The sequence below is a fragment of the Pyrus communis genome, chromosome 17 (assembly GCF_963583255.1).
Source record: "Pyrus communis chromosome 17, drPyrComm1.1, whole genome shotgun sequence".
NCBI classification, from domain to species: domain Eukaryota; kingdom Viridiplantae; phylum Streptophyta; class Magnoliopsida; order Rosales; family Rosaceae; genus Pyrus; species Pyrus communis.
Window position 1 is genome coordinate 18,282,370 of NC_084819.1, and position 16,988 is coordinate 18,299,357.

General features: G+C 36.4%; 3 protein-coding genes across 3 annotated transcripts; 1 reads left to right on the plus strand and 2 right to left on the minus strand.

The window, feature by feature from the left end:
- Positions 1-6,381: 6,381 nt before the first annotated feature.
- LOC137722831 (calmodulin-binding protein 25-like) lies at positions 6,382-7,648 on the minus strand. Its single transcript, XM_068461934.1, has one exon. It carries the CDS (start codon positions 7,355-7,357, stop codon positions 6,575-6,577), a length of 783 nt encoding a protein of 260 aa, XP_068318035.1. The 5' UTR covers positions 7,358-7,648; the 3' UTR covers positions 6,382-6,574.
- Positions 7,649-11,854: 4,206 nt separating this feature from the next.
- Positions 11,855-12,253, plus strand: LOC137722143 (uncharacterized). The gene has a single exon (XM_068461118.1). It carries the CDS (start codon positions 11,855-11,857, stop codon positions 12,251-12,253), a length of 399 nt encoding a protein of 132 aa, XP_068317219.1.
- Positions 12,254-12,999: 746 nt separating this feature from the next.
- LOC137722704 (rhodanese-like domain-containing protein 6) lies at positions 13,000-16,723 on the minus strand. The gene is made up of 9 exons (XM_068461771.1): positions 16,547-16,723; positions 16,219-16,380; positions 15,842-15,947; positions 15,420-15,615; positions 15,141-15,222; positions 14,965-15,047; positions 14,605-14,737; positions 14,323-14,488; positions 13,000-14,178 (listed from the first exon to the last, which is right to left on the minus strand). The coding sequence occupies exons 1-9, from the start codon at positions 16,718-16,720 to the stop codon at positions 13,373-13,375; spliced, it is 1,908 nt and encodes a 635-aa protein (XP_068317872.1). The 5' UTR covers positions 16,721-16,723; the 3' UTR covers positions 13,000-13,372.
- Between the last annotated feature and the right edge of the window lie 265 nt (positions 16,724-16,988).

Below are 16,988 nucleotides of genomic sequence, written 5' to 3' on the forward strand. Positions count from 1 at the left end.
TGCAAATCAAATGATATGATTGTTGATGATTGAATTATTACTCAAGCGCTGATTAACATGTTTATTTTCTATTGCTAATATATCATTTAATTTGTAAATTTAATTTAAATTTTTTATCTTTTTACCATTACCAAACCCACAAATATCAACACAAAACCCACTTCAGAATTTCAATCAAAATCCACAATTTAAACAAAAATACGGCATGCGCTCAGAACCGGAACATCACCAGGGGCCATGAGCGTCAAGCCATCAGATTTGGGGACTAGTGCTTCTGTATGTGATGTCGCCGCATTCCATCACCGTGCACGGCAGCCCCAATCCACATCCAGAAACTAGTCGTGGAGGGCGTGAACACCAACGGCGTTTTGGAAGTTGAGATTGTGAATCTCAATGAACTAGGTTGCTGGCATTCAAAGGTGAGTTTGGTTTTGAGTTTTCTGCCGAGAAATGCGGAGGTGCCTTTTGATTGGTAAGGACGGAGCTTGGCCGCTCCGATGAAGGAATCCATGTGCTTGCTGATGTACAAGATGCAAAATACAACACCCTGAAATGGAAGAAAGTGAAATTAGAGAGAGGGAAGAGGAAGGTGTAAGGGTCAAATTACATTTTTATCCTGTATTTAACGAATATTTAATGAAAAAATCAGTTCTGAACTAAATTTATTAAAGTTGTACATCACGAGGAAAAATGATGTTACATTTTAGGAGGAGAATTTGAACCGGAACGTTTTTTCATATTGGAAGATGAATTTTAAAAGACTAAATATTTGTCGAAAGATAAATTCAAATTCAGATGCATGACGATACAACACATTAATTATAATAGAGTTAGTCAATTACGGTACAAAAGTTGGGCAACTTAAAAAATTGAAGTTCAGAATCTATTCCATGAGAAAAGGTCTACAAAATTCAAATTCCCCCATTTTGCAAAAAGTATTACGTAAACAAAAGTATGGTACAAGCTTGTAAACTTGGTTTACCCAAAAGGATAAAATGCCCCATCTCTATAAATTTTATCTCCAAGATATTTTCTTTAAGTCATGTATTCATAAAGTCTAGGATGATGTCTTAACTTTTCTTAATTTGTAAGATTTTTTTTTTTTTTTGTGTGTGTGTGTGGAAGTTTTGGCATTTTTTGTTATTTTGGATCCGTTTCACATTACCATTTGGTTTGCAGTTACTTATTTTTCACTACATTGACTCCTATCGATTTAAATTTCAAAGATAACAATTGTTCAAGCAAAAACAAACGAACAAACAATTTTTGTTTTCCGCTTGACTATAAGATAAATGTAAATGATATTGTAGTTAACAAAAAATCTTTTGACAAAAGAAATTAAAATTTTATTTTACTTAGTTATTATTTTATAATTCAATCATGTTGGATCCATGAACCTACTCTTATAAATTTCATGAAGGGCATGAGTTAAAATTACACCAAGAAAATCTTATCATCATACACGGATAGTCTGGTAACGATGACATTTTTTTTTTTCAAAACATTTATACATCAAATTGAATCATATAATTTTTACATATTAGGTGCGATTCCTGATACTGGTGAATCATGTACTCGATGATGGCAGAGGAGGTTGAAATGCTATTTCGACCTGCAAAATAGTAGATTGTTGTAGCGAAATTACCGGTTAATCCATTCTTTAAAATAATGGAATATTTACAAAACTTTGCTTGCGAAATAAGTACGATAGAGAAGCAAAATATTAATGATTGTGTATCAGCATGGCCTCACAACATAAATTAGCACTCAACATCTATAAATGCATTAACTTTCCAATAAATAATAAGAATTAATCATAAATTTGAGCGTAGCCGAATTAGTTGGAGTAGCAGATGACATATTCACCTATATTTAAGTCTTACCCTTTTCCTCTCTAACCATACCTCATATTTTTAGCATAATATTTTACAATGTATTGTGCAAAAAACATGAGATGACGAAAAGTTCATAGAGAGTTTCACTTCTGAAAACGTATATTGCAACTATTTCATGAATAGAGCATAAAAGCCTAAAGCCCAAACTATGTTATTGTTGGTTGTTGGCACTTGTCATTCAATTGCATCGGATAACTTTTTTCTGGGATGGACTTGTCAGCTAAACCTCTTTGAGATCAACCGCCTGTCCGAGGACAATGGTTTCCGGGATGGACTTGCAACAATATGCCTGATGCGTTTGCATTCTATCTGAACCATGATCTAAAGCCCATCATAGAGCTTTGAAATCTCCGGTTCCAACTACGTTGCTCCACTCCACAGATAGTTATGGCATATACCGAAGGAAAAAAAGTCGGAAGCTGGCAGAAAACAAAAGGGCTCTGTGAATCCTACGACTCATCGATCCCGCTAGAAAACGCAAAACAACTACTCTCGCCCTCAGTTTTTGCATGCACACTTACACGAAAGATTACAGAACCGATTTTTAACACGCAAGTAAGTTATGAAAAACTATCAAGGTAGTAAAATTCATGTTTGGTATATGAGGGAGACATCTTACAGCGCCTGGCTTCAAGGGATAGTCATAGCCAACTGTAGAACAATCGTGATAGATAGTGACCTGGACAACTGGAGAAACTTCATCAACCACATAATATTTCGGTGGCTCATATCATCTTTTGATCAACCAACTCAAACTTAGAAAAAATGAAGTATTTGAAATGTCTTTGTTGGACAAACTAAGAATATAGTCTGACTGATGCCATATTATATTGGAAAAACAAAAAACTGAAATTTTTGTCAAGGAATGAACAGAGAAACCTATGGAAGTTGGATTCATCTGATGGTAGGAACTGCTTCTAGAGTCCTTCAGAATTCCGATCTCCTCGAGTCATTTGTGAAGCATTTCAACCTGCAGGATAGAGTGATCGGGATAAGGTTCTCATTGAGTCATTGACTCTCAGACGATGCAGAAAATGGTTAAATTCTCAAAGTGAAATTGACAGACGAGAAACAACTCGGGGACAAAGAACCATACTGAAAAGTTGTGTATTTCTCGAATGTTAGCACCAGGTTCGCAAAGCTCCACAGATGTCTTGTTTGTTTGCAGAATAAGATCGTAGAGCTCTTCCTGAAATACAGACCAGACCTCGCATCGATGAGCTTCATGGATCACTGAGATGCTCCAATGCAATTACATAATAAAAATCTAAAGAAAAAAAATAATATTGAAGAGTTAAAATAAGATGTTAGCACTCAAGCTCCTGCACGACACTTTGTCAAAATATAGACACACGGCGTTCAAATGAAACAAGATTTGTAACAGCACTAACAGATTTAATAAAATGTTCCGGCAAAAACAAGGCAGATAAATCATTCTTTCAGCTTTTGAAAAATGTTGTAAAGGTGAAGAAACATTCAATCATCCTTACTTGAGCTGACGAGAAGCTGCCATAGGATGGCCAGGTGCGAGTAAGATCACTGACATAACCACGAAGCTCGCAACCAACATCCTCCAAGACAAGATCCCCATCTTTTATCTGCAAATAATGTACATAAACCTTTGTAAGCAGAAATGGAAGACTTGATAATTAGCTCACTTTCTGATCATTCCGATCATAATGTATTACACTGGCATTGGACCCGCCACAAACCACAGGATTGAATCTGGTAACGGAGAAAGAAATTTGTAAATCCTTACAGAAATTTGAAAACAGAATGTCTAACAAAAAATAGCATCAAAAACCAATTCCTGCCATTCCACTACACATTTTCAAGTGTAAAAGAGAGTATGTAAAGGGAAGAAGCCAACTTTAACCTTATTCGGAGATATTTGTGAACTTGTTCGAAAGCTACGACACGATGTTACGAATAGTACTTTTAAACACCGATTCTAACTGTAATACCCCAACACAGTTCATATATAGGATTGTGCAATGATATAAGATACTGTAGGAGATATTGGCTGATGAAATGAATAGCAACACAACAGATCCAAGTAACAGACGCAGACTCTTTCATTAACTTGAGCTCCGCCATTGATCAACTTTATCAACCGTAACTCATGGGTGACAACCGAAGCATCTTTCACTTTTCCAGAGAGCTGGTTTTCTGAAACGGATCCAGTTCCGTATATGTTGGTGCAGCCTTCTGCAAATTGTGGAACAATTGGGACGATCCCTTCATAAAATCTGGCAGGATCTGCAGTCAGTAAAAGATAAGGCAACATATATATAATGATACCATGCATGATGAAGGAATTCCAGTAGCTGCACTAACTCCCGCAATTATCCCTTGAAAAAATCCTCGTAATCCTGCCGTAATCTGCTCATTGGATATGCTGTATCTGCCTTGAATACTTTCCAGTGCTGCACTAGCTCCCGCAACTTCGCCATGCACAAGTCCTAGTGCTTCAGAATTCAGAATATCTCTGCCTAGGGTTTAAGACTTTCAGAGAAGCTTGGGTTTCAGAGAAGGAGTGCGATATCCATAAACCTCATTTTACTTCTCACACATCATTTTAATTTTCTGTCGTCGGATCGGGTGAATTTAAAAAGATCAACGGACATAAATTATCTAGAGGTGTGAGAGAATTAAAATAAGGTGTGTGGATAACACATCCTTTAGAGAAAACATGAAATTACTAAATACCGCTGTTTTTTAAGGATTCATCTTTCCCTACCATTTGGGCCTTATTTGTTCTATGGAGTATGGACCATTTCGGCTTTTTGATTGAGGTTTTCAGAGAAAGAATCATTTTCAAATTTTCGTGCACCCTTTTTTTGGAAAAATTAGTATCCGGTCTTTAGTTTCAATTGTTTATTAATTAAGATTTTATCAGTTTTTAGATTTTGATCAAAGTTCTTATCATTAATATACTAATAAATTACATGTAAGTTATATAATTTTTATAATAAAAATTAGTAATTGATTTAGAGTTTGAATACTCACACCCTTATTAAACTTCTAATTAATTTTCAATTCAAACATTTCCAAAATATAAAAAATAAAATTAGAATAAGTTTGTAACCATTAAATTATATGTACCCATTCTTAAATATATCAATTTGTTATATGAAAACTGTACCCTTTTTTAATATAAAATGTACCCATTTTTTATATTCTCTCAATATTTTCTCTAATCCATTTTTAAATTTATATGGTTACATTCTATTTCGTTGATTTGAGAACGTATTCATGTCAAATTTAATAGAAGAAATTTAATAATGTTATTAAGTCTTATATCTTTTTTGTTTTTGTGTTTTTGAAAAATGTACCCATGTTTTGGATAAATTATGAGTTTGATTTAAAATCTCATTGATATAAATAACTACAAATTTCATTTTTAATTTAAAATAACCAACATAGAAATACATTATTACATTTATGTCAGGGACTTCGATAAAAAACTAAAAACCACAAAGGTTTCAATCAAAGAACACTAGTAGTTAGAAACCGCATCCAAAGTGTCTCATTTTTTTTTTGTCTGTACACTCTCTTTTTGTTTTTATCTATTAATTCTTCTCTGACTCTTTTAATATAATAAAATAAATAAATAAAAATGAAAGGAGAAAAAAGAGTACAAAAATGATTTCTCTTTTAATAAAGATGAAAATAAAATATGTCACTCCGTGAAAAAATATATAATTGTGTACTTTAATTTTTTTTATATTTAGAAAAAAAGACAACTCTTTATGAAATTTAGTCTTCAATAAAAGGAAAAAAAAAAAAAAATTAATTATAAAAAAAAGACAATGAAACTTACCAGAAGGATTGACTTTAGGGTCTAAGTAGGGACAACAATATACGCAATGAGAGAGAAAAGATGCTTTGCTTCTGTTTAATAGAAGATATTTAAGGCACAATCTTATCTTAATTGCCCAAAGTGCACTTTTCTTTTATTTTTGGTTATACTTAATGCACAAAGCGCATAGTTAGTGACTCTAATTGGATTAATTAAAGACCTAATATGTCATTAGTTATCTTTTGGGGTCAAGTCTAGCTCAACTTTGCATTTCTTTATTTTTCCTTGACTTGCTCAGCTCGTCATTAAAGTCACATTGCTCGACTCCACGCTAAAGTCACATTCATTCCTCGAGTTTGAGGTCTCTTTCAAAAATGAGAAGAGAAGACAAATACAATAAGAAACTGAGTTTAGTACATTTTAATATTAAGAAAATAAATACCAATATACCAATAATCAGTTGGTTCATTGATCGAACTTGGAAAATGGCGTGTTTGATGTACTAAATCACGCAACACATCTGGCATACACACATTATATACCACATCAAATCTAACCTCTCTAACATTTTATTGTCGCACATTTAGAGATTTACAAATAAATGGCAAAAGAGTGTAAACCGATGCAAAATTTAAAATGAATAAAACTTTAATTCATTAAGCTGAACTAATGAAGGGTCAATACTCAATAAACCATAATTCCATTGCTAATCAAAAGAAATTATAATAAGGGAACAAAACAAAACACTAACAATCAAAATTAATTAAAAAAAACATATTAATATTAAGTCGTATAAACAGAAATACATCATCAAACACATCATCATCATCCACGTGTCACATGATGGTTCGTCAAAGTCAAACGGAACTCTCCTCACTCACATGACCTTCCAGCCCGACTCCAAAGTGGGAAAGCACGAGAACGAGTCAAAACCTAATCCCCCTGACGCAACGCCACCGCCAGGAGCGACGTCGACGCCACCCGTCGCCCCGAATGACACTGGGCCGGACCCGGTCAACGTCGTGTTGGGCCCAGGCCCAGTAGCTATCCTAGTCGAAATGGGGCCCGCCAACTGCGGCTCTTGATTGGGCTGATCCAAAAGATACGCAGACGTATCGAGGGTCGGCATGCAGAGGCCGACACCACCGGCCAACAGGCTACCGGGTCTCTGTGGCTCCGGCTTCACAACCGACGGCATAGTGACTTGTCCGTTACCGAATCTTACGCCGGTCACCTGTTGCACCATCTGTCGGAAGTTGCTCGGGTCCGCCGTGATGAAAGTCGTCAGGGACCGTTTCGACGCGCGAGACTTGCGCTTCGAAACCTTACCGCTACCATTCGCCACCGCAATCGCGTTTCTCTGCTGGCGTTTAAGCGGAGCGGCAGCCGAATCCAAATCGTCCGAGCCGGAGAGTCCCGAAACGGTGGGGGTGGGGGTCGTTTCGGGTGTTTGAACGATGGTGTTGAGAAAAGGCATGAAAAAATCGGCGGAGGAAGATTCAAGCGGCTCCGGGTTGTTTCCGGAGAGGGACTTCTGGAGCGCCATGGTGAGGGTTTTGGTGTCGCGGGAAAAGGCGTCAGAGATCCAGGAGTCGGCGAAGGTGTTGGGCCTGAAAGCCCACGGCTCCATCATGCTCGCCACGTTCTCTGACGACGCCATTAAGCAGCTCAATCAACTAAAAATTCCAAATTAAACTGAAAATTTGAATTTGAGCAACTGGGTTTTTGTGTAATCAATCGAATTTCAGATCATTCTTTTTCGTTTTGAGAAATCGGAATTGAGGAAATGGGGTTTCTGTACGGGATGAAAGGGAATGAAAGTGAAGCGTACTGTGAGGATTGACTGAATGGAAAGACTTGGGGGTTCTTATCGTTGATTAGTAAGCAGAGAGAGAGAGAGAGAGAGAGAGAGAGAGAGAGAGAGAGTGAATGAAGGTGGTGGTCGTTTGAGAGGAGTAGCGAGGAAGAAGACGATGTGCATAAATAAGGCGGTGTGGGGAGAATTAAGAGGATGACGAAAACGCGTTGATCGCGGGGACACGCGTCGTCTGTTCCGTACGCATTTTTATATATCTAAGTAAGCTGCTGTTGCTGACTATAATTGAATAATAATTATGACTTCATTTCAAATTTGCTCCCTCAACTTTAGTGATATTGTCATTTTCGTTCTTTTACTTTTAAAAATTTATGAAACGATAATATTGGTTTTAGTTACAAAACCTGACAAACACTAGTGGTAGGCATATTTCAATTGGTTGTTTTTTGTTCAAGAAAATCGCTATGTTAACTTTATTGGAAACAAAACCTTTCTCAATAACACCAAATAAACATAGATTCTACGGAATATAAAGAAATTAGATAAAAGAAGAATGTTGTATGTTGTGTTTGTTGGTAGAAGAAAATAACTATGCTTTTTAGGTTGATACTTGATAATGAGTTTGTGAACTAATGTAACACCGAAATAGTGTATTGATGTTTGAATCATATTATTTGTTCTTGTTTAATGATAGTATTAGACTAGTTTTAGTTTCAACGACCATTAAAAGTAGTAGTTCCAAACCAAATCGACCAATTAAGTTGGTTATTAATGTTAGTTAGTCTTTAGCATAAATGTCAATTACAAACTGAAGTGGTTGAGTTAATATACATATTCGATCAAGAACCAACGGTGGTTGAAGACGAATTTCAGAACCGTATTTCATACGACACATCTTAGTTTGATTCCTGCCACTGTAAATCACTCGATGGTTGCAAGAGAAGACTGAAATGCCTTTGTGAGTCTTTCCAGCTCCAAAATAAATTGCCGTTACAAAGCCACCAGCTGATCTTTTTCTTTTTTTTATTTTAAAAAAGAAAACTTAATCAAGTAGTTGAGCTATCAAAAATTTCCTCAAAAGATAGTAAAAGCAACAGTCATTACCATATCGTTGTTGGCAGACGAAAACATTTACGATCAATTTGAGAGGAAAGAAAGTTGAACGACCAAAGTGGAAAGGGGCAAATAGAAAAAACCCTAATCATTAAATAAACTTAGGCAAACCGTAGCAGCTAATAACTCAACCATGGTTGTGGGTTGACTGGTCAGAAGTAAAGGTGGCGACTTCCCATTGGCTGCCAAATTTGAAGCGGTATGATAGTGAGAGAGAGAGAGAGAGAGAGAGAGAGAGAGAGAGTAAAGAATCTCTCTATCTAGATAGAGTGACGGTGCAGCCGCGTCATGCTGACGGACTTAACGCGTAAGCTCGCTTACCGATTTTTTTAAAATTTTTATTTTTCGATTTTATTTTTCAAAAATTATGATCCCTTTACTTTACTGTCAGTAGTAATTGACCGACACTGACTTTGACTTTCCATATAAATCCAAACATATATGCTTTTTCGTCAGTCTATTTTTTGGTAAAAGGAAACACAAAAAGCACGAAGAAATTAAATTTGAGAAAATTAACGGAAAAAGTTTGAAAATTTTGAGTTTTAATGATAATGAAAAAATAAATGGTAAAGTGAATAGTACGAGGATTAATTTTTAGTGTAAAAATGTGATTTTTCGTTAAAATGAACAGTATCGAGAGTTTGTTGTTAAAGTTCCCATCAAATTTTACTGAAAGAAAAAAAATTAGAGAATCAATAGTGAAACTATCTGTTAAAAACTTGTAAAGTAAGGGTTCGTTTGATAAAAATTTTAAAATGATTAAAAGTTATATTAGAGAAAGTGTATTTGGGTGCTAAAAGTATTTGAAATGTGTTCTTTGTAAAAAATATCAGTTATGTGTTTTGTTTTATAATTCACTTTGTATCCTTTATTAAAAAATTAATTCTAAAAAGCTATTTCAGTCATTTTATGATCACGGTCAAATATGCTCTAAGATTGTCCGCTCATGCATTTAAGTCTGAGTTTTCTCATCTTCGATAGGTCCGTATCGGAATGGAACAAATACATTAAATAAACAAAAGACTATCTCCTTACGCATGCTTCAACATCTTTTTTTGTTTGTTTATTTAGTCCAATGCCACAAATATACCAGTCTTGTTGACCATAAAAACGAGGGTTCAGAAATTACATTTTTAAAAAATTATAATTCAAGGTAGTCAAATTAAAATTTTAAAATTTTTTAAAAACGATAGATTTAATAGGATTTAATAGGATTTAAGAGGATTAAAGACTCTTATAAAACTCATATGGATTTTAAAGAATTTGAATAGATTGTGGTGGATTGTGGTGGAAGGATGTGAAATCCTACAAAATCCACAACTTATTGAAATACTTCAAAATCTTAATTTTTTTAATACACTTAGATTTGGATGGATTTTAAAATCCTTTAAAATCTTTTAGGGGGTGTAGTCAATTTGAGAGAATTTTAAAAGACTTTGAAATCCTAGTGTAGTCAATTAAAAGATTTTAAAGGATTTTGAAATCCGTTCAAATCTAGGTGTAGTCAATTAAAGGATTTTAGAATCCTTTAAAATCTAGGTGTATTCAATTAAAATATTTTAAAGGATTTTAAAATCCATCTAAATTCAAGTGTATTAAAAAAAATTAAGATTTTGGAGGATTTCAATAAGTTGTGGATTTTGTGGGATTTGAGAGCCAAAAGTATATATAACCAAGACTAAAAAGAATCTAACCTCACCCCCTAGGATTTCAAATCCTTCCACCACAATCCATTCAAATTCTTTAAAAATCCATATGAATTTTGTAAGAGTTTTTAATCCTCTTAAATCTTATCAAATCTATCACTTTTAAAATCCTTTAAAATCTTAGTTTGACTACACCTAGATTTGAATTGATTCTAAAATCTTTTAATTGACTACACCTAGATTTGAATGAATACTAAAATCCTTTAAAATATTTTAATTAACTACACTAGGATTTTAAGGTCTTTTAAAATCCTCTTAAATATGAATTTGACTACACCCCCAAAGCATTTGGAGGAACATTTTAGCTTTTACATTTTTTTTTTTAACTTTCAAGGTCAAATTGAATAAATTTAAAAAAAAAATAACGGAGAACAAGAGGTGTGAGAGCTTGAAAAAAATATATGTTTAGAATTTTTTTATACAATTATATATTTACATTAAAATAGTAGACGAATAAAATATTTACGTATTTATCATTCATGATATTCGAACTTAAAATTTTTTTATTTAAAAATGAAAAAAAATATATTAAACATTTAAACTATAATATTAAGTGACTATCATTTATGCTGTTAAAATAGTAGTATTATACTATTATTGATGGGTCTGCTGGTTTTTGGGTTCTATTGTAATTTTCATGTTACTTTAGACCATCTCCAATGGTTGGGCTAAAAGCCAAATTTTTTAGCCCGGAAAATTTAGCTTTTAGCCCAGAAACAACTTTTCTGCTCCAACCGTTCTGGCCTAAAATTTTAGCCCGGGATTATTAAAGAATGAACTTATGCTATTTTTTTTGTTAAATTAATTTAAAAAAAAAAAATATGTAGACTATCGTAAATTAATTTTATAAACATTTTAATCTAAAAAAATTTAAATTCCGATAAATATTGAAAAATCACTAAATTTCACACAAAGCAAGCCGTCAACTTTTACCAATCTTTCAACCCTGGGCTAACTTTCAATTCACCAACCTTTCAACACCAAATTTTCAATTCACCAACCGTTGAACACCACACTTTCAACTTTCACCAACTATATAAACACCAAACTTTCAACTTTCACCAACTATATAAACATCAAACTTTCAACCAACCATTCACCACCAAACTTTCAGAAATCATCCTCTATATAAACATATGTCCAATATTTGTTGATCACACAACCTTTCAACCTTCAATCATCCTCTATATTCACCCATATTTCAACTTTCAAAGAGTTTTTGTTTCCTAAAAATCCTCAATATCTCATCAATGGGTGATAGAAGAAGGCGTAGTATGGCAATGCAGATGGCACAATACCAAACAAGGATGGAGATTGAGGATGCTGAATTGTTCAATGCTGAAGTTGAACTATTCAACTCGTTTATGCAATCTGAGCACAATGGCGAATCTAGCCATCGTGGTTCTGTCACGGGGCATTCATATGTGCAGCGTGATAGAGAAGAGTGTCATGATCGAATGATGAAAGATTATTTCATCGAACGTCCGAGATTTCCTGCTCATGATTTCGGCGGCGGTTTCGGATGAAGAGAGAGCTTTTTGAAAGCATCTTGAATGCAGTTGTCAACCACTACTTTGAACGGAGGGTAGATGCCACAGGCCGACAAGGTCTATCACCTCATCAGAAGCTCACATCTGCTTTTCGCATGCTAGCTAATGGATGCTCTGCAGACTCAACTGACGAGTATTGCCGCCTTGCAGAAAGTACTGCTATTGAGAACCTGAAACGCTTCTGTAAGGCAATTGAAGGCATATATGGAGCCACATACCTCCGCAACCCAAATCGTGCAGACTTGAAGAGGCTTCTACGCAAGGCAGAAAAAAAGAGGCTTCCCTGGCATGATAGGAAGTCTCGATTGTATGCATTGGGAGTGGAAGAATTGTCCTACTGGTTGGGCTGGCCAATTCAAGGGCCGTCATGACAAGCCAACCATCGTGCTCGAGGCTGTGGCGTCTTACGACACATGGGCCGTTAGATTTAAATTATTTTAACCGTTAGATTTAAATTTGGGCCGTTAGATCTTTTTTTTACCGTTAGATTTGATTATATTTGATCTCAGCCGTTGGACTCAATTTATTTTAAAATAACATATTTTAAAAAATCAAATTTGAATTTGGACCGTTAGATCAACCAACGGTCCTTGAAACACATCCGTTGGATTGCAAAAATAGCCGTTGGACTTCAGCTGGGTGGCCGACAACCCGCTGACAGCGGGGCCCACCCTGTCGGGCACGGTCTGCAAGCGCTCCGCGTGGGGCGCGTACACGAGTGAGCGGGCCGAGACTGGCCTTTGGGCCAGCGAGTCCAGTCGCGCGGGGGGGGGGGGGGAGGTGAAATCTGGGGGGAATTTGGCCCAACTTTAACATTTGGCATTTAGCCCAATGTTTTAGCATGGGTTGGAGATGGTTTGGGGGGGGAAATTTGGCATTTAGCCCATTATTGGAGATGGTCTTAAGAGCAAAATTGAAAGTTTGGAGTTATGTGGATAAATTTTGTTTGTGAGTCTAAATTATAAAATTGATGTGTTCAAACAAAATTTATCGTAATTTGACAAACAATATGGTCTATAGTATATACTAAATTTATCTAAACTACCAGAATGGTGGAGGCTTTAAACCCGAAACGCAACTAGAACTAAAGAGAGTTCAATTCTATCAAAGTTCTCAGCTACTATTTGTGGTTATAGTCTTGACGGTCATTGTTCTCTAATAGTATGTGTTAATATATGTCGTATTATTCTACTTCATTTGATTTAGGGTAGTGGAGTAAACGAAATTTAATTTTCATACATCCCTTTTTTCTTCTTACACACCCTTTATTAATTTATGCTCTTTGATCTTCTTTAATTCAGTCGACGGCCGCAAATCTCAGCCGAATCTTTACGCTGAAAAACAAGTACAAGCCCAACGAAAATCTCAGCAGTAGATCGGATTCGGTGAACAGTGTTTTGAAGAACAACTGTTCTATGCAAGTAACAATTCAAAGCGTTTGTCGCTGTGATCTCTGGACGCTAAAGATCATTTGCCTTGCACCGGTGGGTTTAGAGAAACCGGCGAAGAAAGTCCTTAATCCAATCGATGTAAGGAGGACGAGTGGGAATGATATGACCCGAGTCGTGTTCAATGATTAGAGAACAACCATCATCAAATAAGGAAGCAAGATCTCTGCTTGCTTGGTTTGCAATCTGCCTGTCTTTGCCATGCTCACTGCCAAATATGTGAAGCGACGGGCATTTCAACATCGGAACTCTCTCTTGCTCCTCCTCGGACTGCATTAGTTTCGTAAGCCCGAACCCGGAGCACAGAATCACAAACCTAACCTCCATTCCGCCGGCGGTTAATGATCTCCTTCGTGTTTGTTGGGCACAGACTAAAGCAGCTGCCATGGCCGCTCCCTGAGAAAATCCCAACAGTCCGTCAAAGGGGCCCTCCTCAGCATACACTGTTTTTATATATGCTAATGATTCATCAAACCCGGCTGTTTGCTGCTGGTACTGAAGAGGATCAAATGGACTCTCTTCCATTTTCCATTCCCCCCCTTCATTCTTTTCTATGAAATCAGGTGCTACAAACCATGCAAATTTTTTCTTGCAATGCTCCAAGGGCGGTGGTGGACGAATTTGTTGTAGTAGTGATGAAGTTGGTGAATTACAATTGTGAAGTGACTCTGCGAAGGTTGAGGATTGGTATATGAATGGCAATTCGTGAGGTGCATCCACAAACACGAGCTCAGCAATGTTTTTGAGTTTCTTCGCTAGTGATGCCGTTCTTCCCTTAAAACTCGAGGCATTCTGACGAAACCCATGTAGGCATAAGATTCTTAGTTTTCTTGGAGGAGAGTCAACATCTGTGGCACAACAGTTATTACAATATTAGGAACAAAACAATGAAAATGGTGAATATATAAATATCAACCTGTACTTCAACTTTTCAGAATCCAAGTGCAAATGCAAGATTTATGCTCAACATAGATTAAGATTACAAACCTTACCCTGTCTCCAAGGCAGCTGAGGCGAGGGCTTAGCATCGGAAGAGACAGTTTCAGTCTCAATTTGTTGTGGAGTTGAACTTAATCTTCCATTTTCAGTGGAAGAAATCAACCGAACACCCTTGTGATGATTCTGGCAAAGCTCACATACATATACAGAGCCCTTCCTCTGCCGAGATTAATTCAAAAGTTCAGGAACAAGGATTCAAGGTACATGAATCTAGAGAAGTACTACAATAACTCAGGTAGACAGTTGCACACAAAGGATTAAGTTACAAAGCATACCTGGCAAGTCTCACAAACTAAGACAAGCATTCTACAATAACTGCAACGGAGGCGTGAAGAATAATCATCAAACGACAAGCCACAGAGAAGGCAGGTACCCAGAATATTTGCATCTGAACTCCCAACGGAAATCCTACAGTCACAATGAAAATAAGTATTCAAACCTTTTTCATTTCCATATCACCCAAAGTTCCGTTCACATTTTCAATAAGATATATATATTACAAAAGAAAATGATCAATACTGGCAAGCCAAACACAAATAGGGAAAGTCGTGCCTCCAATTGGCAATCCAACTCGAACAATAAAATGGAATACAAAAAATGACAACGAGAGGCATTCTTTGCCTAAAGAATCATACCGATGATCGAAAACAAAGTTCTTTCCTTTGAAAAAACCACCATCTGGAAATTGTTCCAAGTAACGCTGTATTCCACCATATAACTGCATACAAATTCAGATAGCAAGAGAGGATGTCATGAACATCATCAAGTATGAATTTTACTCTATGAAAAAGACTTCTATACAAGAGCATACCTGAAATACGTTCTCAAATCCAGCACCTTTTGACCTAATATAGGCCGATGCCATTTCACACCTGATTCCTCCAGTACAATACCTGTAACAAACCAATAATGAAGTGAGCAGCGATGTAACACCGACTGATTATGCAACAAGAATAGGTAACTAAATCCCTTGGAACTGTTTCTCTGAGAAACTAATAGCATAAAGTAATCTGCAAGATATTATCAAGACAAGTTATATCAAATATAAGAAAAGATATGACACCAAAAACCAGAAAGAATAAGCACTTACATGAGGACAGATTTCCCTTGCAATTGATCAGAGTTATCATCTATCCACGACGGTAGATCACTGTACTGCCTAATGCCTGGATCCAAAGTTGCCACATTGGGTGTGTTAAATTTCCCAATTCTGGTCTCATATAAGTTCCTTGCATCCAACAGTACAAGTTCTCTGTTGTTATCTATACTCTCCTTGTCAAATTGTCCTGGAAAAATATACACAAAATTATTTGATACCCTTATACCTGCAAACTCTCAACTTTTCGTCAAAAGTAAAGTATCCAATAACAGATAACTTTGAAAAATGTGCACCGTGGTTCATGGAATTTTGTCTAAATGAGTGAAACTGACTTATACAAATACTATTTGCAAATGATTGAATCACAAGTCATAGTAAGGAATGAAGAACTTCAGGCGGTGGGAGTAACTAACCAGCTCTTTCTAGAACTGAATGAAACTCAACCGCGGAGAGATGCTTTCCAGCATCCGAAATGTCTGGTGATTTTAGCAGAGGATTAGAGCTAAGGGTAACCAATTCCTGGGTCCAAAATAAAATTAAGTAAATACCTAAACCATATATAAAAATTAGTAACAAGCACAGTGCTCAACTATAACTGAAAATCTCAGTACCTCTGCACCAACTAGACCTAATTATCTGCCAATAACTAGAAGAATTTAACCCTTTCGATTATCCAAATCTCTCTAATTACCCAAATATACAATAACACACACTCGAAATTAAATCCAATAAATCAAAACAAAAATCATCGAAATCAGTCATTCGAGAAACTTTAATGGCAAGCAATCACCTTGACAATGCGAACCGAGAGAGAAGTGAACCCACATTCTTCAGCAACCTTGTCATTCAATGGGCGGCCACAAGCCGCAAGCTTGAAGTCAGTTCCATGGAACAAACTATTCGACTCAACCGTGGCAATGTGCTTCCTCAACGCAGATAACTTCCCGCCAACCTAAAAACCATTCCCAAACCATCAACCACAAAAAACCCAGAACGAAAATTCTACAGAAAACAAAACCCATTTCTCTGATTCGATGCATATGAAATTATTTTTGAATTGGGGGCAATCGTGAAAATTCCAAATCAGAAAAACGAAGAAAGTGAGAGACTTTACTTACGGTGACGTTGACGCCGTGAGGAGAGAGACGGACACGGCCGAGGAGAGAGAGGGAGCTGCAGTTGGAGTTGTAGAAGGCTAAGAGGTCGTCGAAGACTGGGATTTGGGCGTACTTGTAATATAGAAGAACCCCATATTCGTCTTCTTCCCCTTCTATTTCCTTCTTGTGTTCCATTGTTGAAAGCTTCGGCAGCTCTCAGCTTGAAGTTGCAGGGTTTTATTGACATGAAGGAGCAGACCGCAATAATTTGGGCTGGGCTGGGTCGAGGCCCTGCCGGTCTGACTAATTGAACCCATAGAGCTCTGTCCTCGAGCGGTAGCAAATTTTGTTTTGGATGAATCGGGTCGGACCCCATTCGAGGGGCAAGCTCTTCTAATGATGACTGCTCCATTCACAAGGCTCGAACTTAAGACCTTGCTTAAAAGGAACAAGCTCCTTACTA

Bases quoted from the DNA above. Each gene is read 5' to 3' on its own strand.
- LOC137722831 (XM_068461934.1), bottom strand. From the start codon at position 7,357: ATGGCGTCGTCAGAGAACGTGGCGAGCATGATGGAGCCGTGGGCTTTC.
- LOC137722143 (XM_068461118.1), top strand. From the start codon at position 11,855: ATGAAGAGAGAGCTTTTTGAAAGCATCTTGAATGCAGTTGTCAACCAC.
- LOC137722704 (XM_068461771.1), bottom strand. From the start codon at position 16,720: ATGGAACACAAGAAGGAAATAGAAGGGGAAGAAGACGAATATGGGGTT. The intron at 16,381-16,546 runs GTAAGTAAAGTC...AATGGTTTTTAG, and splicing joins CTCACGGCGTCAACGTCACC to GTTGGCGGGAAGTTATCTGC. The intron at 14,738-14,964 runs GTATGATTCTTT...TTGTGACTGTAG, and splicing joins AACTTTGTTTTCGATCATCG to GATTTCCGTTGGGAGTTCAG.